Below are 24980 nucleotides of genomic sequence, written 5' to 3' on the forward strand. Positions count from 1 at the left end.
GCACTCTCGTATAAGGAGTTGTAATTCGGCCACATGCGTCCTGAACCCATTCAGGTTCCACTGTAATATGGGAGCCAGTGATCAGGGTGGCTGAACTTTCACCCTGCCTCTGTGCTTTGGAGGTGATCCCATACTGGCTGCAGATTTATTCCTGGTTCCTGGGGCGAGAAGATCGCCCCCCGGTCGACATCAATGTCCATAAGCTCCGATGACGACCCATGGGAGATGTCAGACAGTACAATGGCCTCGTCATCGGACCGACGCTGACTAGTCTCCTCAGGAGGCAAAACCTGCACCTTCTGAGGCTTTGTCTTGGGGGGCTCAGAATGCAGAGCCTTGTCAACAGTTGGAGCTTTACTCGCCTGGGCAGAAGGCTCCATATGGTGAGAGGCAGGAAGTACCCCAATGTCAGCAACCACGGCCTTGTCCGACGTAACGGGGAGAGCCGCAGGTTGCAAAACAACCGCAGCAGCACAAGTGCACTGGCAAGCGCAGGTATTAGTGCTAACACTAGCAACCTCCGTTTGCGGAGCAACAGTGGCCAGTTGTACCGGTTTTTTGAGAGCGGAAGCGAAAGATGTTGAAAACACAGGAGGTTGCATGGCCTTAAAGAGCTTCTTGGCCTCACCATAGGGGATGCGCTTAGATGTTTTAATCTCCTGTACCTTCCATTCTTCGAGATAGATGGGGCAGATCGGGCTCCAGACAGGGTGACTCCCAGAGCAATTCACACACTTCACAGACGATGAACAATCAGCTCCGTCATGGGCAGGCTGACCACATTTTCCACAAGTGGCTATTCCATTTCATCCCAACGTAGTATGCCCAAAGCACTGACATTTAAAACAGGGCATTGGGTTGGGGAAATATGGCCGTACTGGCAAATGTAAGAACCCCGCTTTAACATGCTCTGGGAGTCTCGGGCAACTGAACATGAGAATAAACGAGTCAGATTTGACGAGGTCCCCATCGACTCGTTTCATAATATGCTGCACGTCAACTATACCTTCGTCAGCCCACTCAGATTTTAACTCGTCTATGGGGATATCCACCAAGTCCCTACACGTCACAACACCCTTACTATAATTCGAAGTGGAGTGGAGCTCGGTCTCGATAGCATACACTCCTAGACAGGTTGCTTTCCGAAGGGAAGCGACATGACGGGAACTAGAAGTCTCAACTAACAGAGTCCCATTACGCAGTCGCTTTACAGATTTCATTGTTCCTGCAATTCCCTCAAGACCCTTGTGGATGTAAAAGGGAGAAACCCTCTCAAAGCTACCCTCTTCCCTTTCAATAATCAAAAACACATTCTGATTATCAGCATGTGCTCTGTTACTACAGTCTGTTAAATCTCTAGCAACACCAGGCGCTGCAGGACTCGCATCGCGTAGCCGCTTTTTCGATGGGGTGTGTTTTCCTACCAGTGGCCCACCCAAGCCACTGGTAGGGGGAAATGTAGAGGTCGAAGGGTCCATTGTGGTCCCACGAGCAGCTAGGGAACTAAAGGTCCGCTCAGACAGAGCCCCGCATGCCTGAGTAAGCCTTATACAACTGGGGTGCGGCAGGTGCCCCAGAGGTTGCCCGCTTGCGACTGTTCCACCCCAACAGCCATGCATCTTCTAGGCGCGGAGCACACCGAAAGATTGAGGGGTTTTTATAGAGGTTGGCCTTCCTCCCAATCCAGGCGGTCAAGCCAAGATTACCATTCCCCGCAGCACACAACATTTCACCGCCGTGCCGTACGGTGGTCGCTGAAGCATGTCCGGGGGTGACGGTGACAGGAGACTGGCGGCACAGACCAGTCCCCAGCTCAGGACCCCGGGGTCACCAAGCCCGAACTCAGCAAGTGAATGCTGAGCCCCTGGGGGATTGAGGGTCTTGTATTGGGGACATGAAAAAGGTATAGGTGTTTACGAAATGTAACAGAACCATCTTTGTTTTGCTGATGACACGCACTATTTGCCTCTAGCGCACATAATTTCATGAACTACAAGGATAATTTATGGAAAAGTTTGAAAGGAGCTCTGAAAAACAAATTATGCAATAAGACTACAAAACTGTATAATCAGCAAATAGAAAAGTAAATAGTACAAATTTACAATGAAACCATGTAAACAGAAAATGAGATTTTGTAGCAGGATGGAAAGGAGCACAAATAAACAGAAGAGTAAAACTGAACTGGAACTATTATGGGAAAACCAAGCTTCTGATGTGTCTGAATAAGGAAAGGTTACAATTGGTTTGTCTCATCAATTTTGATTAGGGCAAGGAGACATGGACTTCTAATGTGAAAACCATTCAAAAACTGAGGGTTACTTCATGAGCAATAGAGAGCTGCAGTTGAAAATTACTAAGAGAGACAGGAAAACAAATAATTGGGTCAGGGAGCAAACTGGAGTGGAGGATGTAATTATGACAGTAGTGAAAATGAAGGGAAGGTGCACTGGACGTATAGACAAATAAATGTATGGTAGAAGGACAAGGAGTACTTTTCTGGAGGCCAAAAAATAAGAAGGCACAGGACAATGACCTAATGATTATACAAATGTAGGGGAAATATAGATGTGTGCAGCTCAAGATCATAATGAAAGGAAAAGTCTGACACCAGTATTATTCAGCAGTGGATATCAAAAGGCTGGTAATGATGACATGGAAACAACAAACTTCTTGGAACACCAGTCTGCATTACATAACACATTAGAGAGATACAAATATTAATAGTAATTGTTTATGCCTTGAAAATAAAGTGAATGTACACAAACCCGAAAAGATTGCCGTAGGGCACAATTTGCACTGTAGTCATCTTGCCAGCGATCCTCACGCATTGCTGCTAACCTACTAAGAGTTGGCATGATAGATTTGGCTCCTTTCTGATCTTTGTCACCATGTTCCAACTTAAACATAGCATCATCAAAAAGACGCTTACTGGTTGCCTTATCTTCAGGAACAACCTGTTCATTTTGTGTCGGATCCCATCTATTCTCTTGACGTCGGGCACCAGACACTATCACATAATCAAAATTCTGAAACAGAGAAAATCAACAATGTAAATACCCACATAAATGAAATAAAATCAAACAGAACAGTTTGTGAATAACATAGAAATATGAAGCATAAAGAAAAGAAAATCAGTGCTACTAAATATGAGTCATACCAAACAGACTAATTAGAGGTGTGTTCTGCTATCTATGAATTTAGTTTCATGTAAATTATGCAATGTACGGCTTTCGGGAAGTCATGAATAATTACACTCAAGTACACAGGTGCCAGTTTAAGTTTCAGGTTTCTGATTAAAAATAGCCTCAAAGCAGTTTCTTACAACATGTATTTGAAATACTGTTGGAAAAAGTTCCACAGACTTTTAGTCATGTCCCACTTGAACTAGAGCTTAGTTGGGACACTCATCAGTCCTCATCAACAGACTACAAGCCTTGCACAAATGTCCAGGTGGAAGCATACAATTCAGAACACTCTCCTGCCATAACACAGCTTAAATAATATAAGGAAATATTTGCTTGGTGTGCATTGCAGACATTGTCTCACATCTTGCAAAAGTGTAACATGGGGTACCAAACTGTCCCCTCCCCCCTCTTCCCATCTCCCTCCCCTCCACAAGTGTAATGGTCTGTTGCTGCTGACAAATTTTGCATTGTGAATCACTGTCATGGGTTTTCACGGGTCTCTTTCTCTCCACAGCCACCATATAAACTGACTAAAGTGCTTCTTAATCAATGGCAATGGAACATTATGATGAATCATAAATGACAAAGAGCACATTTTTTATGAGAAACATGTAAAATAGCATAAGAAATGTGTACCACCATACAAAGATGAGCTTAGTCCTGAAATTTGATCCGAAGAAATGAACTGTGCAGTTTATGGAAGTTACAGTGTTTTCACACTGTTATCTTGTTTGCACCAAACAACCCCTTCATTCTATTATTGAGGCGATAGATGTTCTTGATCAAATTTTGCTTTATTGCTTGTATTATGTTTTCCATGTCTGACAAATTTGCCATACGCTTCTAGGTGCTAACCATATAAATAACTGAAAATGAAATACATAACTGAGTGTTGTACTTACTTTATTCTTTGTAATTACATGTACCTATAATGTTATGACTCCAATTTTAAAACAAATAAGTTCTGAACATAAATATCACACGATACAAACAACTGGAAACAAAACTCATATCAAACAGTAACTACACTTTTGCAGTACCTTATTTCCACCTCCCGATATACCTAGCCGTCTAAATACCAGATGTTACGGTCATATGCATACAAAGTCATGAAGGAATTGAGACACAATATCATAATTTATTATCAAAGCAAACTTGACTGTGACTCCAAGAACAGTACTACTGATTCCACTGATATCATACAATCTTTCCAAAATTATGTTTTAATATTCGTATAAGAAATCCATACTTAGCATGTTGAAGCCACTTTAATACATTACCCCATATTTTGCTGCCATTAATAATAAGTTCAGGGACACTAAATAGTTTGGCTGATTCCAAAACTGTATCACATATGAACAAAGGAAGCTGCTTCATAATATTCAAACTTAAATAAAAGGCTGTTTTGAAAAGTAACGGATGCTAGAAGACAAAATATTGCAATCCAAACATATCAGCCGACTACGTCACTAAAATATAAATGAGAATATTAAATCCTCCATACATTCAGAAATATTACAGATTTTCACACAATCTAAGAGCAGTTGTGGAATCAGCATAAAACTCCTTTAGAATTAAACAATTTCCACAAAAATTATCACGCCTCTTAAATTTCATAAAAATTTCATTTATTTTAATTTGCTATGGTGGCAGACAAGTTTGAGACTATAATGGTGGACTCACCCATTACTGCTATGACATTAATATACAACAAAGAAATTTAATATGTGCAACAGAAAAACTCTTAATTTAATACTACTATAAATAAAAATAAAGCCAGCCTTCAGGCAGCTTAATTCTAATATTAAATATGTTGTTATACTTCATTTATTGCCATCACATCCCTTAAACAGGTGGGGAGACTGATGTCTTTAAATAAATTCTTGGTAGACAAAAGGGTAATGTGAGAGTGAATTGATGATATGGTAGGTCACTTAGACCCACAATACTTTAAACTTTTGTGACACCAACCAATAGCAGCAGTGTGTAAACATATCTGATGCCAACCATTACAAATTTCTGTGAGTTGTTGGAAAATAAATGCTGAGTTATGATGACTTGTTTTATTTAGCAACAGTTACATTGCACAAAGCTACAAAACCTGACAGCCCAAGTGAACATCAGGGCCAGAGACCTGGAATTTACTGCATCCACCAAATTCATCATATTAGTCTGATGAAATTCACAAGCTGACCTTGTGACATGTAATACCAAATGGGAGTTCAAACACTTTTTACAACCCCACACATAGGTAAGACTACAGAATCCATCTTTATGCTGGCTTCAAATATGATCCATAGTTATCCACCCAAATCATTCCCTAAATTGATTGCTGTTAGTACTTACTGCAGGATCTGTCTTTATTTCAAAGTGATTATCACAAAGATGACACTTCATCCGGAACTGATATACTGGTGTACTGTAGTACATTCCAACTTTCTTTTTCTCTGCATTGTACCTGGAAAAAAATCATGTTATTTAAACAATTCTTTTCATATGTATAAATAAATTACCCTGTACAAATTCTGAATATAGAGAGGGAGAAAGCAGCAATGGCAATACACAATGCATTCTATGAGAGAGAGAGAGAGAGAGAGAGAGAGAGAGAGAGAGAGAGAGAGAGAGAGAGAGAAGAGAAGACTGATACAGAGATAAACCTTCAGTACGTTGTTTTGTTATCAGTACACTTAGCACAAACTGGCAGATTTTTCTAATTCAGCAATACAATACAGCTGCAACAAAGAGCAATGGATGACAAGTAGTGCAATGTGTCAAAAGTTTTAATACCTTTTAGAATCGATCCACCTTTCTAGCAGCTACAGTTTGTTATCAAATGTCTTTAATGCCTAGCAAAAATAAAGAATATGCTCATTGGTTCCGTACTCAAATCTCATCATCAACAGTGTTCTGCCAAAAGGCATGTTTTCACATGCTAGTTCTCCAGGCTGTCCAGTCTTCTGCCATCCTCTTCAGGTCTTCATAATTTCCTCTTCCCTTTATGTCATCTATCATCTTGCATCTCCTTCCTCTCAGTCTTTTCCCACAAACCAATCCTTCCAAAGCATCTACTAGCAAGCACTTCTTTCTCAATGAATGTCCCAACCAGTTCTTCTTCCTTTCTCTTAAAACCTTCAGCGGACATCATCTCTCACCAACTTTTTCCAATACTGTTTCATTACTCACTCTTTCCATCCAGCTTATTTTCTCCATTCTCCTCCACATCCACATCTAAAATGCTACTAACCTTTTTTTCATCCTCTCGTCTCAGTGTCCATGTTTCTGCTCCACATAGTGTGACACATCAGACAGAACATTTGCCAAACCTTTTCCTTAGACCCTTATCTAATTTATAGAAATTCAAGTTTTCATCTCCTGGTGACAACTCAAATCTTCAGTTATTGTGCTTTCAAGATATTTAAATGCACTTACTTGGCTAATCTAAGATTGTCCTATTTTAATATTGGACAATCTGTGTCTTGTACTGATGACCATACTCTTTGTATTTGCTGTGTTTATTTACATCCCATATTCCACACAAGCTTCATTCAGATCTTTCAGCCTGTTACTCACTGTCCACTCACTTTCTGCCACTAATACCATGTCACCCCAGCAAATCTTATACATTCTATTCACTTTACACCAATACATATTCCTCTTTTCCCATCTAAGACTTTCGCAATAATCTCTTCAAGGTACGCGTTAAACAACAGTGGGGAAAGGCAACAACCTTGTCTAACACGTCGTCCAATGCTGCTTCCTTCTGACATTTCATTTCCAATCCTTATTCTTACTTTCTGGTGTAAATATACATTCTGTACCAGTCATCTCTCTTTCCAATTTACTCCTTTCCTCTTCAAAACATCCATCAGCTTGTTCCACTGAACTCTGTCAAAAGCCTTTTCTAAATCTATAAAAACAGCAAAGATTTCTCTACTTTTTTCATATATCTTTCCCCTATAGTTCTTAACAGTCGAATAGCATCTCTTGTTCCTTTTCCTCTTCTAAATCCGAACTGGTCCTCTGCAATCCCTCTATCCAGCTGGCCATAGAGTCTTTTATTCAACACTCTCAGCATGACTTTAGCTGTATGAGAAATTAGACTGATGGTCTTATGCTCTTCACATTTTTTAGTATTTCTCTTTTTCTCTATTGGTATCATAACTGTTGCAAGGAAGTCCTCAGGCCATTCCCCTTTGTCATATACCTTGTTACAGAGGTAAACTATGTCTTTTCTTGCCTTGTTTCCCAGACTCTTCAAGAGCCTTTCCATCTTCCAGCACATATTGCTCCTCTTCAACGTTAATTTCGCTTTGTATTTCATCCCCCTTATACAGACATTCAATGTATTCTTGCCATCTGTTCAAAACCTACATCTACATCTACATCACTACTCTGCAATTCACATTTTAAGTGCTTGGCAGAGGGTTCATCGAACCACAATCATACTATCTCACTACTATTCCACTCCCGAACAGCGCGCGGGGAAAAACGAACACCTAAACCTTTCTGTTCGAGCTCTGATTTCTCTTATTTTATTTTGATGATCATTCCTACCTATGTAGGTTGGGCTCAACAAAATATTTTCGCATTCGGAAGAGAAAGTTGGTGACTGAAATTTCGTAAAAAGGTCTCGCCGCGACGAAAAACGTCTTTGCTGTAATGACTTTCATCCCAACTCGTGTATCATATCTGCCACACTCTCTCCCCTATTACGTGATAATACAAAACGAGCTGCCCTTTTTTTGCACCCTTTTGATGTCCTCCGTCAATCCCACCTGGTAAGGATCCCACACCGCGCAGCAATATTCTAACAGAGGACGAACGAGTGTAGTGTAAGCTGTCTCTTTAGTGGACTTGTTGCATCTTCTAAGTGTCCTGCCAATGAAACGCAACCTTTGACTCGCCTTCCCCACAATATTATCTATGTGGTCCTTCCAACTGAAGTTGTTCGTAATTTTAACACCCAGGTACTTAGTTGAATTGACAGCCTTGAGAATTGTGCTATTTATCGAGTAATCGAATTCCAACGGATTTCTTTTGGAACTCATGTGGATCATCTCACACTTTTCGTTATTTAGCGTCAACTGCCACCTGACATACCATACAGCAATCTTTTCTAAATCGATTTGCAGCTGAACTGGTCTTCGGATGACCTTACTAGACGGTAAATTACAGCATCATCTGCGAACAATCTAAGAGAACTGCTCAGATTGTCACCCAGGTCATTTATATAGATCAGGAACAGCAGAGGTCCCAGGACGCTTCCCTGGGGAACACCTGATATCACTTCAGTTTTACTCGATGATTTGCCGTCTATTATTACGAACTGCGATCTTTCTGAAAGGAAATCACGAATCCAGTCACACAACTGAGACGATACCCCATAGGTCCGCAACTTGATTAGAAGTCGCTTGTGAGGAACGGTGTCAAAAGCTTTCTGGAAATCTAGAAATACGGAATCAACTTGAGATCCCCTGTCGATAGCGGCCATTACTTCGTGCGAATAAAGAGCTAGCTGCGTTTCACAAGAGCGATGTTTTCTGAAGCCATGCTGATTACGTGTCAATAGATCGTTCCCTTCGAGGTGATTCATAATGTTTGAATACAGTATATGCTCCAAAACCCTACCCTTGGTTATTCTGCTAGAGTACCATCTGCTCTTTATATTTCCATGTTATTCCTCTTTCTTTTATGTTCAAAAACTATCTCACTAGCCAGCCTATACATCATTTCATACTTTCCCTCTTCCTCCATTTTCTCTATTTTGTCGCATTTCTGTTTCATTCATTTTTTCCCTTGCTTCTTCAGTTTCCTGTACCTCTTTTGCCTTCTTCAGTTTCTACATTTTCTACTTTCCCCGCTCTTCCATCTTTTTCAGCATGTTTTCTGTTATCCATTCTTTCCTGGTACTTTGAGATACTCTAATTCCTAGTATTTCTTTGGCAGCATCTCTATGCTGGCTGGTTAGCATATATACCTGTATTAACACCAAATCTTTTGAACTACCCTTCAGTCACATCATTAGTCTTCCATAAATATATTGTACTTTTATTACCTAATTTTTCAGCTTTTGTCCTATCAATATTCCTACTCTGTTTTCAACACTCTTGATTTCCCCTGAGTAAAAGAGCTTATAATCTCCACTTTCTATCTCGCCATTCTCTCCCCATCTCAGTTCACACAAACCGAGGGCATCTAATCTGTTCCTTTTCATCTCCCGTTTTGCGTTCTCTAGCTTTCCTGCTTGCAGTAGTGTCCTCACATTCCATGTCTCAATCCTTATCTTTCCTTCCTTCACTGTCCCTTTCTTCCTTTCGAATATGTCTACTCTCAATGTGTCCCCCTCCCAGAGATCATAATGAGGGGAAGTTTTAACTCCAGTATCTTTCACATGGAGAGACATACCATGTACTGCTTGGGAATGTAATGTGGTAGTTTCCCATTACTTTCCACATAGGCAGTAGGATGACCAGCCTAAAATCAGCCGCTGACTACGAGTCAGATGCTGTCTGCAGCCGCCCCTCTGGGGTACAGTTGCTACTTGTACTGTTTTTGTACCTCAAGAAAAAAGGTGCCTCTTCTGCTAGCTTCACCATTCCAAAAGACTCTTTCACTGCTGTTGCTGCCATTGAGGTCTTATGCATTTAACGCGAAATAACAGGAAAAAGACCTGGTGAGGACAGGTTTGGGACAGGAAAGGAGGAGCAATAGGCTGTTGTGGGACACACTTTGTCTGGTTCCTCCCCTTTGGCCTATCCAGCTTGGGTGACCCTTCTGGTAGCTAAGCTGGCATAGCCCTCCGGATCCAGAGCACGCAAACCTCCTCACCCACACAGACAGTGCTACGTTACGGATAGTGCTAAGTTGAGGCAGTGTCCCCTGTGGAGAACTCAAATCTCAGTGTAATTTTATTTTTCCACACTGTGAATATCTGTAGCTCACAAAATCTGGAGTATTTCTAACAAATTAAAACTGTGGCAGATCAGGACTCAAACCCAGATATAAGCCTTTTATGGGCAATGAACAACAAATCTTACTGTTTGGGCATGCTTTACAGACCAACTAGGACATGTCAATTGGAGTGCACTGCTCCATGAGGATGGTATCAATGTTCACATCTTGGTCTGGCACACAGTTTCAACCTGTCACTGCTTTTTACTGCAGCATGTACTGTGCAACAGAGCACAGATATGTCACCCATGCGATATTCTGCTGAGTGTCTGAATAATAAGCTTCATTGGCTGTTTCACCTTGCACAGTGATCTGTAAAATCTATAATGTTACTGAATTAACACAAAGTCCTCCAAAATTATGAACAAAGTAGGACGCAGGTACATGCTATAGTGCTGCACTAGCAGCTGTACTTCAGAAAGTGTATTTAGCTGTATGCATGTTTCATTTGGCTGTTTCAAGTTCTTTTATGATGCAAATGGTGATTTATTTCTTCCTTAAGATTATATTGATTATTTTATTTATTTTTTATTTATTTATTTATTTATCCATCCGTAGACAATCAGGATTGTATGGATGTTGCAACATGAGTATATACAATAGGTACACAAATTTATAATTGTCACAATCGGAATTCATGAATATTATAACAAGATGCATTTTTAAACCACTTAATGACACAGTTGCTAATTTTTACATATTTCTATGCATTCACATCATCTCAAGTAATCATTGACAGTATAAAAGCACTTTTCCGAGAGATATTTTTTTAGCGATTTCCTCAGGTTATCTATTTTGCTTATGTCTTTGATCCCTTGTGGAAGTTTATTGTATAATTTAATTCCATTATATAACATGCTATTTTGAGTTTTTGATTTGTTTTTCCTATAGAGGTGTAAGTGTTGTCTGTGTCTGTTGTCATGTGCATGTATGGAACTGTTTATCGGGAACTGGTCAATGTGTCTTTTTATGTATATTACTGTCTGCAAAATGTATTCACACGGAACTGTCAATATACCCAAAGATTTAAATAACTCTGTGCAATGGGATCTACTGCTACTTTTTGTTATGATTCGTACGGCCCGTTTTTGCAACTTAAATATTGTTTGTCTGTTCTGCTCTGTTGATCCCCAGAAGGTTATGCCATAACTAATTATAGAATGGACATACGCAAAATATGCAGTACTAGTACACCGGCTACTACACACTGAATTTATAATCCTAAGTGCATAGCATGCTGAAGCTATTCGCTTTCCAAGTACCGCAGTGTGCTTGGTCCAATATAGTTGAGAATCGACATGCATGCCTAAAAATTTTGTTGACGGTACACATTCTATGTGCTCGTCATTAACTTTTAGCTTGCTACTGTTCGGTTTTCTGTTTGAGTGGAAGCTAATACTGCTGTTTTTTTTTTTACATTTAGGGCATACATGCTTAAGTGTTTCCTCAGCTTTTTCATTGAGTGCACTTGGCGACTCAGCTTTGATTAGGATGTTACTGTCATCAGCAAACAGTACTGATTCACCATGTTTGACACTTTGTGGAAAATCGTTTATGTATATTAAAAAGAGGATTGGGCCCAGCACACTTCCTTGGGGGACTCCTATGTTGATGTATTCTGGGTTTGAAAGGTGTGAAAAGGTGTGATTGGAGTTGGTTTGAGTGATCTCCACCTGTTGGACCCTGTTTTGCAGATATGAATGAAGTGGTTGGGAAAGGAGTGAGACAGGGTTGTAGCCTCTCCCCGATGTTATTCAATCTGTATATTGAGCAAGCAGTAAAGGAAACAAAAGAAAAATTTGGAGTAGGTATTAAAATTCATGGAGACGAAGTAAAAACTTTGAGGTTCGCCGATGACATTGTAATTCTGTCAGAGACGGCAAAGGACTTGGAAGAGCAGTTGAACGGAATGGACAGTGTCTTGAAAGGAGGATATAAGATGAACATCAACAAAAGCAAAACGAGGATAATGGAATGTAGTCAAATTAAATCGGGTGATGCTGAGGGAATTAGATTAGGAAATGAGACACTTAAAGTAGTAAAGGAGTTTTGCTATTTAGGAAGTAAAATAACTGATGATGGTCGAAGTAGAGAGGATATAAAATGTAGACTGGCAATGGCAAGGAAAGCGTTTCTGAAGAAGAGAAATTTGTTAACATCGAATATAGATTTAAGTGTCAGGAAGTCATTTCTGAAAATATTTGTTTGGAGTGTAGCCATGTATGGAAGTGAAACATGGACGATAACTAGTTTGGACAAGAAGAGAATAGAAGCTTTCGAAATGTGGTGCTACAGAAGAATACTGAAGATAAGGTGGATAGATCACGTAACTAATGAGGAGGTATTGAAAAGGATTGGGGAGAAGAGAAGTTTGTGGCACAACTTGACTAGAAGAAGGGATCGGTTGGTAGGACATGTTTTGAGGCATCAAGGGATCACAAATTTAGCATTGGAGGGCAGTGTGGAGGGTAAAAATCGTAGAGGGAGACCGAGAGATGAGTACACTAAGCAGATTCAGAAGGATGTAGGTTGTAGTAGGTACTGGGAGATGAAGCAGCTTGCACAGGATAGAGTAGCATGGAGAGCTGCATCAAACCAGTCTCAGGACTGAAGACAACAACAACAACAACAACAACCGTGTCAAATGCTTTGGTCAAATCAAGGAAGATCCCTGTTATGTGGTCTCCTTTGTCTATTGCTTCGAGGATAACATTTGAGAAGTGAGCTACAGCTGAATTTGTGCTTTTACCAGCCCGGAAACCAAATTGCTCTTTACTCAGAAGATTGAACTTTGTTAAGTACCCCATGAGCCTGTTTTTCATTATGGTCTCTATGACTTTTGAAAAGGATGACAGTAATGAGATTGGTCTGTAGTTTTCTATGATTTCTGGGTCACCTTTCTTATATATAGGTAGGATTTTTGCATGCTTTATTATTTCTGGGAAGCAACCCATGGAGAAGGATTCATTGATGATGTGCACTAATGGGTCTTTGATGTTGTCTATGCAGTCCTTCAGTAAGCACACAGGTATTTCATCTATGCCTGCTGAATTTTTACATTTTAGGTTACTCACAACATTGGATACTTCTTCTGCTGTGGTTGGTCGTAGCATCATTGTGTGTGCTATTTTGTTCAGAGTTTGTGATTGCTTTGTTTTGTTGAACTTCTGTTGCAGTCTGGTAGCTATGTTACTGAAATATTGATTGGCAAAGTTTGCTAGTTTTTTGGGATCATTTATTTTGGTCTCATTGTGCTGAAACTGTATGTTTACTGGCTTTAATTTTTTCCTAATAGTTTCTTGTTTGGTGATTTTCCATGCTGCTTTGATTTTATTACTGGCTTTTTCTATAAATTTGTCATTTTGGTACCTTTTAGCCACTAACAATACTTTTCTATAGATCTTTCTGTATCTATGATAATAGTTATGAAATGCTGAATCATTACGGTAGTTTTTCATTGAGCTGAGGTGCTTGAGCGTTTCAGCAGATTTCCTTATCCCATTGGTTACCCAGCTGTTGTTGTTGCATGATTTAGTGATTCTTAGAACTTTAGGGAACACTTCTTCAAAACTGAATTTAAATACTGACAGAAACTTTGAAAACTTCCCATTTATAGTAGGTTCTCTGTACACTTCCTCCCATGTTCCACTGTTAAGTAGTGCAGCAAATAGAGCTCTTTTTGCCTTAGAGAAAACCCTACTGTACTTGTGTATTTTAGTGTTATTATCTAATTCTATACCCAATTTTAATAACTGACTGGAATAGTCTGCGATGCCAAGGTCATCTATGACAACGTCACATCTATCTTTCTCTATGTCTGTTAGCATATGGTCAATACTTGAAGCTGAATGTCTGGTTATCCTAGTGGCAGTGTTAATTAATGGTGATACACCATAGGCATACATAATGTTCAGAAAATTATTGTACAACATATCTGGGTTCATCATGTTAATGTTTAGATCTCCACAAATGATAATTTTTGCCTTTGGGGCTGGAGACCATATCTAATGCTTGGGTTAACTTTGTAGTGAATGTGTCCACGTCACCACTGGGAGCACGATAAATACATAGTACTGTTAGTCTTTGGAATACATCTAGGTTTTTTATATCTAAAGCAGATATTTCTGTGTGTTTATCTTCACTTAATGCCATGACGTCATTCCTAATTTTATACATAATCCCCTCTTTCACGTATATGCATGATCCACCACATTTCATAGTGTTTCTACTGTAATGACAGGCTAGAATGTATGAATGTAGTGCTACATTTGATAATTCTGAACCGTTACACCAATGTTCTGTTAAGCAAACAAGTGAGCTGTCAATAGACTGCAGTTCCACTTCTAATTGTTGCACTTTGTTTCTTATGCATTGCATATTTTGGTGGAAGACTGAGAAGCACTGAGCACTGCTTACCTTGTAGTCTTTACGTTTCTCTTGCCTTGGTCTAAAAAATCCTTTTGGTGATGGGGTGTTATGGTTATCCTACTGATTGATGGACTGGCCACTGTTTCTTCCGTTGGATCCTCACATTTTCTCGCTGTTTTTGTTGAAGATGATTCTGGCGCTGCCTCTTCTTGTTCAAGTGATGATCCTGGCTGCACTGATGCTGTGGCTGCGACTGACTTACTAGTTATGCAGCTGTTAAGGTGTTTTCATATTTCCTTGATAGAAACTGGCTGTATTGCAATTGTATTTCTTACAGCGTGGTCGTCTTTTTGTATTGACTTTTTGGTAGCTTCTGATATGATGATACTTAATGGCATATCAGTGTCCTAACATAAATACAGAATGGGGAGGATGAGGGGGAGTGGAAGGGGTTATGGTGCTGAGATAATTTTTTACATCACTTACATATACCATAAACAGAAATGATCCTACACATTCCTGAGATAGGCCAGATGCAACTTTTGTTGGTGAAGAATATCTGCTGTCCAGGACGACATATGGAATTCTAAGTTATAACAATGTGTCGCAAAAGTGTCAAACAACTAAACAGAATGCATTGAAGTAATGAAATGATCTTTTGTAGGATCACAGATCTTGCATACAACGTTATTCTCTTGAACACAACAATTAAATGCTCACGGTGAATCAAACAGAAAAATATTGTTTCACATTACCTTACTCCCATACCAATATGGTTGTTACATCCATCACACCAGATATTGTATGGCATCTCAAAGCGAATGATGAGGATTCCCATGTGCAACTTGCGAGCACGTTCTCGCAAGGCATGGGTCCCCAAGAATTTATTAAGTCCACCTTTTTTGGGATCATAGTCAGGTGGATAGTACAAATTGGTTCCTTTCCGTTCACCCATTCTTTACAGGAGCTGAAAAATATTAAATATGACAGTTTTCATTAAAGAGAAATGATACAGTTACCTTTTTCATTTGAGCTTTGTGTGACTGGCATAATAGGAAGGGGGGTAAATCACATAATGGCAACAATGACAGTCATCCAAAAATAAAATACAATGTAATGGAGCCAGTGAAACACAATTATAACTATTTTGTTATTTAGTTCCATGAATCATGTTCACCCAATATTTCATTACAAAGTGGAACATGTTGTTTCCAGAAATACACCCAATATTTAATTACAATGTGGAACATGATGTTTGCAGAAATTTTTTACTGTTGCTCAAAATGAATGTGTGAATTGTACATTCAAAGTGACTTGTAAGATACACTATGTTATCAAAAGTATCCTGATATCCATTGCTGTTGCAAAGATGACCACCTTTGTAACTAATACCACTTAGGGCCTTGTATTATTATATTTTATTTATGAGGTAGGTTTTTCTCCATTTACAAACTTATTTTTCATTTACTAGTACCTTGAAGGAATAATGAAGAACATTTGTCTGGTTTCTGAATGAATTGATTTGGTATGTAACTGGTGTTCTCATTCAACACAAAGGTTTTTGATGGGGTTTTCTTTGTTCGAGAGGCTTAATCTTGCATTTTTGTAAGTGTAAATTCATTAAGTCTGTAGTGGAGTAGTTGCTCATTTGTTTCGTTTAGCAAGCCAGTCAGTCAGGCTCCAGCTCTCAGCTAATACCTGAGTACAACTACAGAATGGAAAGTTAAGCGTGTGCCTTTTTCTGTGTTTTCCTCGTAGTATACTTATTAAAATTTGTGCATATTTCTCTGTTTAAGAGATTTAATCTTGTCTTTTTGTAATTGTAAATTCATTCAGTCTATAGCGCAAAAGTTGCTCACTGAACAGCCATGTACGTAACTCATTAACGAATCACTGTCCATTGGTGACATATCAAGATGGCAGCAAGTTGCATATCTAGAATTGTCTTCTTCTATAGTCCACTTCTTTAGTTAATTTTGCTAGGATGGCTAAGATGTGTGCATACTGTGTGCAGATGATGAGACTAAATCCGACGGGCAGTGTCTGCACATTAGCGGGAAATGATGGGCTTCAGATTGGCATGCTCAATCTGTCTGGTGTGACTATACAAAGGAAGCAGCTACCTGGGTATCAGAGTACTTGTGTAGTGTAAATGGGGAGTTTTTAGGCTCGGCAGTAGTTTGAGGTGCTCTGATGAACACTCGCAGACAGTATGCAGCATAGGTAGTTGAATGGTGTTCAGAATAAAGACACTTCAACTTTCACAATTTTATAAGTAAACTGTCGAGATATTCATAATAAAGTTTCCGAATATACTGCCCTCAAGGAACGTTCTCGTGCTCAAATTATTCTTGGGACTGGAAGCTGGCTGAAACCTGAAGCAGACAGCTCTGAGATATTTAGTGATTCGTGGAATGTATATCAGACAGACAAATTGGAAGCCATAGGAGGGAGAGTGTTCACTGCAGTTCACAATTATATTGTCTCTATTGAGGTAGAAGTTGAGTGTGACAGTCAAGTCATCTGGTTATGTATCACAGGTGTAGGTGAAACCAAGTTGTTGGATGTTTTTACAAGCCATCCGATCCTGCTGTGACAGTTCTAGAACGGGTTGCCACAAGTTTCCCCAAGTGAAATTCCCTGATATTTTCCTGATTCCCAGACAAGTTTTAGCATTTTTCCCTGACAAATTTTGAGATCTCAAGGGCAAGTAAAGAAATAAAGTGACAAAAAAGAGAGGGAGGAAGGACTTCTGTATTCCTCCCCATGTGAGCAAAAATCTTAAGTACTAACATCAACATCTTTTGTAATGAACTGTTTTTAGACAGATAAAGCAAGCCAAATGGTATATGTGTTTTATTAAGACCACTGTAGTTATTTTATTTCAATAAAATGAAACACATCTGGAGACAAAAACACAAATTCCTTGGAGTTGCAAGACAGATTTTTAAAATACCTTCAATGATTTCAGAAATAATCTCAGAAAAAAGTAGGCCTCTTGAAAAACACAGGGAAGAGTTGTGTAAACCAACACTATAGGTGACCACCAATAAAATGTTGGTTCTGCTATTTTCGTTATTGTCAGTTATTACCCACTGTGTTATGTCTATCATTTGACAGGTATCATGAGAGTTATCTTTGAAGAAATATATGAGTATATAACATACAAACTGCCAACAACTGCCACAATTTTCTTCTAATATATAAACTACTTTCAAAGTGCCAAAATGAACTACAATAAATAAAATGTCTATAAAATGCCACACTGTATACTGTACTTGTTGTGAGACAGTCACAATTCCTGAAATCCATAGCCCATGGCCTCTGGCCTGCTAAGGAGCACCTCGGTCCTGTGTCCATAGATAAGCCACAAAAATCCACCGCATTATGCCACACACAAACAGAGCTGGACTGCATGTAGATTGATGAGACTAAATCCAATGGGCAGTGTCTGCACATTAGCGGGAAATGATGGGCTTCAGATTGGTATGCTCAATCTGTTAGAGACACCCACATGGTCTGCGGTTTTGGACTATCGTTGGAATCCACTCATGTGGCCAGCTATTCACGTCACAGACAGCACGTTGATGAAATGAGACCACGGTGATCAATCAAAGCAACAGGTAACTTGCACAAATACTCTGAGAATCAATACTAATGAGGATAATGATGAGCCACAGACAGGCATGTAGAAAAGACAATCACACTCTCACAACTAAATTTTCGGCCATAGTGTTTGTCAGAAAACAAGAGCTCATACACATTCACACAATCACTCAAGACACAACTCATGCAACTCATGCACACATGACTGCCATCTCTGGACACTGCGTCAACAATTTCTGAGAATCAACTCCAAACAAACCACTCCTCATGCCTCACAGCCTCTCACTGGCAGCTGCTAGGCTAGCAGCAAGAAGTGGTGGCAGCACTGACTGCAAGCTGGGGGGAGAAGTAGGAAGGGGAGAAGCAGTAAGAACGAGGAAGTAGGGAAGCAGCGCATGTTCTCTGTTGCACCCAGCCAACAATTATGCATGACATCTCTGTAAACAAACCAACTCATCTACTGAGACAAAAACAAGATTTTTTCCAGTGTATTTTTTTCTATTTTTTTTTATATGATATTTCCTCGATTTCCCTGATTGCATGAAATTCTCAGATTTACAAGGCTTGTGGCAACCCTGTAGAGTCATTCAAAGACTGTCTATGGTCAGTAGCATGTAAATACCGAGATCATGCATTACTAGTTGGATGTGACTTTAACTCACCGAGTATAGACTGGCATGTTTATGGAGTCATAGACAGTCATGCAAAGTACTTTTGAATATGTTTTCTGAAAATAGTCTTGAGCACCTAGTTCAGCAGCCCACATGTAGTGGAAATATCTTAGACCTTGTAGCTACAAATAGGACAGACCTTATTGATAGTGTTGGTATAGAAATCGAAATTAGCGATAATGATGCCACAGAAACTATGATTATGAAAGTTAACAAAACAGCCAAGAAGGCTAGGATAGGGTTTCTGCTAGCTAGAGCAGATAAGCAGTCATTAGTATTTCACTTATGACAGTGAATTGGCATTACTTCTTTTCTGTAGGATGGATGTAGAGGAATTATGGGCAAAGTTTAAGCAGATTGTAAATCATGGTCTGGAGTGTTATGTGCCTAATAAGTAGGTACAGAATGGAAAAGACCCACCATGGTTTAATAATGAAATTTGGAAGATGCTGAGGATATGCACAAAGCATACAACAACTACCACTGTCACACGTCAGCAAAAGATCTGCAGATACCTGAGAAAGTAGTATGAAAAATCTCTAAGCGTGTCTAAGGCTTCCATTCAGTCCCTTGTTGATCAACCTAGTGTGGCAGTCGGCGACAGTGAAATGAAATCATACAAACATACCGTCATTTGACTATCGGATGACATAGTAATAAGAATACCTGGCATAGAGAAACAACTGAAAGATTTGAATGCAAATAAATCATCAGGTCTGGATGAAATCCCAGTTCAATTTCACAAAGAGTACTCTACGGCATTGGCCCCTTAGCTTGCTTTCATTTATCATGAATTTCTCACCCACCACAGAGTCTCAAGCAAATGGAAGAAAGCGCAAGTGACTCTAGTATAAACTTCTGTTTTCTGCAGAATATTTGAACATATTCTCAATTCGAGTATAATAAACTTTCTTGAGACTGAGAAGTTTATGTCCACAAATCAGCATGATTTTAGAAAGCATTGCTTGTGCAAAATGCCTTTTTCTCACATGATATACTGAGAACTATGGATGAAGGGAAACAGGCAGATTCCATATTTCTAGATTTCCAGAAAGCATTTGACATAGTGCACCACTGCAGAAGTTCACAGTTATGTCCGTGGCTCAAAGACTTCTTAAACAATAGAATCCAGTACGCTGTCTTCAATGGTGAGTGTTTGTCAGAGACAAGGGTATCATCAGGAGTGCCCCAGGGAAGTGTGATAGGACCGCTGTTGTTCTCGGTAGACATACTGGATGGGCAGCAAACTGTGGTTGTTTGCTGATGATGCCGTGGTGTACAGTAAGGTGTGAATGTTGAAAGACTGTAGGAAGATGGAAGACAACTTAGACAATGGCAGCTAGCACTAAATGTGGAAAAATATAAGTTAATGTAGATGAGTAGAAGATCAAACCTGTAATGTATGAATACAGTATTACTAGTATCCTGCATGACACAGTCGTTTAAATATCTGGGCATAGCATTGCAAAGCGATATGAGGTGGAACGAGCATGTGAGAACTGTGGTAGGGAAGGTGAATAGTCAACTTCGGTTTATTGGGAGAATTTTTGGAAAGAGTGCCTCACCTGTATTCTTGAATACTGCTCAAGTGTTTGGGATCCGTAACAGGTCAGATTGAAGGAAGTCATCGAAGCAATTGCGAGGCGAGCTGCTAGATTTGTTACTGGTAGGCTGGTAGGTTCGAGCAACATGTAAGTGTTACAGAGATGCTTCAGAAACATAAATGGGAATCACTGGAGGAAAGATGATGTTCTTCTCGAGAAACACTAATGAGGAAATTTAAAGAACAGACATTTGAAGACAACTGCCAAACGATTCTACTGTGGCCATCATACACTGCGCATGAGGACCACGAAGATAAGAAACGAGAAATTAGCGCTCATACAGAGGCATATAGACATTCGCTTTTCCTTGTTCTATTTGTGAGTGGAACACTAACGTAAATGACAAGTAGTGGTACAGGGTACCCTCTGCCACACAACATATGGTGGCTTGCAGAGTATCTATGTAGATGAAGATGAAGACGTAGCCGTAGATATAGACAGGCAAGTTAATTTTCTGCAGACCACTCCATTTGTTCGATCTACAATGGAATATAAAACTAAGGTAGCAATGGCATGTGGAAAAGCTAGCCATAAATCTCAGTTTTGACTGCTTTGTAATTAGAAACCTCTCTTAATGTGTTACCCTCCATGTGCTATTGTTAGCGTACTTTCATTCAGTTTTGTCCTGTAGCATTTGTCCCATAAGAATATTCGGTAATGCTGCTTACCAAAGATCCAACATGTCTTCAGGAGCCTTGTTTTTATACTCAACTGCCAGCACCTTTACTCTCTAATAGTATTTGTGGTTCATAATAATTGTGAATTTAGGACTGACTGTGAAATTCACAGCCATAATACTACAAGCAAAAGTAATTCCCATACAGATTATGCATCCGTGTCTAGGATTCATAAATGGCTTTTGTATTTTGCTGCAGAAATCTTTTACAGGCTCCTCTAAGACATCTACATCCATACTCACCAAACCATGGTGAAGTGGATGGCAAACATTACTTCCCATTTGACTTGTACATAGAGTGCAAGACGGGCAGATACTTATATGTCTGTGTCTGTGCTGTAATTAGTCTGTAGCAAACTCAATTCACAGGCCGCTCCACAACTCTCAGATTGTGAACTACAAATGCCAGGAAGACTGCACTCTCCAGCAATCAGCACACTGCTACCTGCTATGGCACAAGAATCAGTGCACACGCAGTTGTAGGGCTCGCATTATCAGGAACAACTGATACAACAGCCGCAGCAACTACTGTGTGATCAGCAGCAGCTAGCAGAAGAGATGGCTGCACTGCAACAGTGACACCAGGAGCTATGAACATGGCCTGAACCAAAGGAGCCATCTATGGTGCAACTTCCAAGAGTTGCTGCAGTCACAAGCCAGGAAAGCACATGTCTGCCTACACTTACTGTTTTTATTACCTGCCACCATCCCCTGGGAGTATTCGAGCAGCACATGTGAAACATGTAGCATTTAAAGCACCAACCTTCTGGGCAGATTACTCATCACTTTGATTCACACAGATCACTACGATAACTCAAGACTCCACCAAACATGCACAAATGGTGGAACTACTGGACAGCTACTCTGCCAATGAGCTTAGCAACATCATCACAAACCTGTCTGTCCCTGGAAAGTACGAGTTACTAAATGTCTAGCTCATTCAGCAGCTTTCCCTTTCTAGCACTCAATGCTTAGGACAACTGTTGCACAGGGAGGGAATTGGTGACAGAAAGTCATCACAGTTCCTGTAACACCTCTGCATCTTGACAGGACTGGACATTCTGGACCCATTCCTATGGCCCACATGAATATTTTGCTAGCCAGAAATGCACTGCTCTTCACTCTCAGTAATGCAAGAGGTGAACTTCAGCAGGTGTTTACAAAAATACGCATCGCAGACAAGCTGGATGACATCACCTCTCATCTAAATGGGTAGACATGGCAGGTTACAGCCCTCAGTGTATATAGACAATGAGATAACACACTATCACACGGAAAATGCAGTGTGCACTCCTTGCCCTTGCCAGACCAGAGTAAGATTGTTTTTGCCACCATTGTTTTGGTGAAAGAACACATAGGTGCAGATTGTCATGTTCATGGGTAGAAAATGTGAATGGCAGCTTCCCAAGCTTGGGAGGCAAATCTGCCAGCAACAGCAGCCTGGCAAGTATCACAACATTTATTGGTAACAGAGACAACCACCAAGATGGATACCGGCTCGGACACATGCATTTTTCCGGGGTGCCTGTTGTGGCACCCATGAGCGCATGTAAATCACAACTTAACAGCTGCAAATGGTTCACACATTGCAATATGTGAGCCTGTTGTTGTTGTTGTTGTCTTCAGTCCTGAGACTGGTTTGATGCAGCTCTCCATGCTACTCTATCCTGTGCAAGCTGCTTCATCTCCCAGTACCTACTGCAACCTACATCCTTCTGAATCTGCTTAGTGTACTCATCTCTCGGTCTCCCTCTACGATTTTTACCCTCCACGCTGCCCTCCAATGCTAAATTTGTGATCCCTTGATGCCTCAAAACATGTCCTACCAACCGATCCCTTCTTCTAGTCAAGTTGTGCCACAAACTTCTCTTCTCCCCAATCCTATTCAATACCTCCTCATTAGTTACGTGATCTATCCACCTTATCATCAGTATTCTTCTGTAGCACCACATTTCGAAAGCTTCTATTCTCTTCTTGTCCAAACTAGTTATCGTCCATGTTTCACTTCCATACATGGCTACACTCCAAACAAATACTTTCAGAAACGACTTCCTGATACATAAATCTATATTCGATGTTAACAAATTTCTCTTCTTCAGAAACGCTTTCCTTGCCATTGCCAGTCTACATTTTATATCCTCTCTACTTCGACCATCATCAGTTATTTTACTTCCTAAATAGCAAAACTCCTTTACTACTTCAAGTGTCTCATTTCCTAATCTAATTCCCTCAGCATCACCCGATTTAATTTGACTACATTCCATTATCCTCGTTTTGCTTTTGTTGATGTTCATCTTATATCCTCCTTTCAAGACACTGTCCATTCCGTTCAACTGCTCTTCCAAGTCCTTTGCTGTCTCTGACAGAATTACAATGTCATCGGCGAACCTCAAAGTTTTTACTTCGTCTCCATGAATTTTAATACCTACTCCGAATTTTTCTTTTGTTTCCTTTACTGCTTGCTCAATATACAGATTGAATAGCATCGGGGAGAGGCAACAACCCTGTCTCACTCCTTTCCCAACCACTGCTTCCCTTTCATGCCCCTCGACTCTTATTACTGCCATCTGGTTTCTGTACAAATTATAAATAGCCTTTCGCTCCCTGTATTTTACCCCTGCCACCTTTAGAATTTGAAAAAGGGTATTCCAGTCAACATTGTCAAAAGCTTTCTCTAAGTCTACAAATGCTAGAAACGTAGGTTTGCCTTTTCTTAATCTTTCTTCTAAGATAAGATATGTGAGCCTACGACTTCATATTTGAGCATTTGTTTATGTAAGTCATTGGAATGGCAATTTATAGTTGCAGATTTGAGCAGTACTATCATAGAGCTGGATTTCCTGTCCTATGACCTCATCCTGGATGTGAGGAATGTTTCCATTCTGGGCCACGTCAGGTCATTGATGTTTGGATGCCAGCCTCCATTGTGCAGCTATCCATCAGTACACTTCCTTGTCACATCACCGCCACTGTCTTGTCGGCCAGATGAGTTTCTGCCAACCACACAGCCCGTGGAGTACTGTCTTCGTCCCACATATCAACAGTGCACCATATCAGGACCACACATATCCTATTTCCTCTGGACCACAGCTGGCCCCTGATAAGCTCTGCATCACTAAATCAGAATTTGATGCAATGACCCAAGCAGACACAACATGACCATCAGAAAGCAACTGGGCTTCTTCCCTTCATCTGACACTGAAGAAACTAGATGGCTGGCACCCCTGTGGTGGCTATAGTGGACTCAACACTAGGACAATTGTCACATCAGAGATTCTGCATGCTAACTGATGGGGCACGCCATTTTCTCGACGTTGGGCTTAGTGAAAGCCTGTAACAAAAGACTTGAGGCAACATAGGATATCCATAAAACCACAATAATAACACCCTTTGGACTATCTGATTTCCCATACATGTCATATGACCTTCAGAATGCGGCACAGAATTTTCAGTACTTTATTAATCAAGTTTGCTTTGCATACTTATGTTCATGGAATCACCACCCACACGACAACATGAAAGACAATCTATGCATGGTTTTCTGAAGGTTTGGTGACTATGGAAAGCTCATAAATCCGGCTAAGTGCATCATGGGCACTAACAAAGTGAATTCCTGTGATTTCAGGTTTCTGCGATTGGTATGTATCTGGCAGCTGAGCACATCACTGCAGCTACATGTTAGCTGGCCCCACAACTGGTGCGCAAAATGTATTATTACCTGGGTGTCATAAACTTTTACTGTCATTTTTTCAGACAGCATTTGAAGCCAGCCAGATATGCCTCATGCAAATCGCCCTCCTTGCGCATCCAATCGTCGGTGCCCCAGACACCTCATTCCGCGCTGTTGGTGCCGTGCTATAACATAATGTAAATGCACCCTGGATCTCTTGGTTTTCTTCTCCAAGAGGATCACAGAGTA

The 24980-nt window shown here is 40.2% G+C and overlaps 1 protein-coding gene across 1 annotated transcript in view; it reads right to left on the bottom strand.

The window, feature by feature from the left end:
- Positions 1 to 24980, bottom strand: part of LOC126281504 (probable splicing factor YJU2B) — a 65784-nt gene that overhangs the window by 24673 nt on the left and 16131 nt on the right. The window contains exons 2-4 of the mRNA XM_049980519.1: positions 15260 to 15471; positions 5532 to 5643; positions 2766 to 3026 (exon numbers count right to left, since the gene is read on the bottom strand). Coding sequence (XP_049836476.1) covers positions 2766 to 3026; positions 5532 to 5643; positions 15260 to 15459 — 573 coding nt within the window. The 5' untranslated portion in view covers positions 15460 to 15471. The remainder of the gene's footprint in view (positions 1 to 2765; positions 3027 to 5531; positions 5644 to 15259; positions 15472 to 24980) is intronic.

Source organism: Schistocerca gregaria, chromosome 7 (assembly GCF_023897955.1).
Source record: "Schistocerca gregaria isolate iqSchGreg1 chromosome 7, iqSchGreg1.2, whole genome shotgun sequence".
NCBI lineage: Eukaryota > Metazoa > Arthropoda > Insecta > Orthoptera > Acrididae > Schistocerca > Schistocerca gregaria.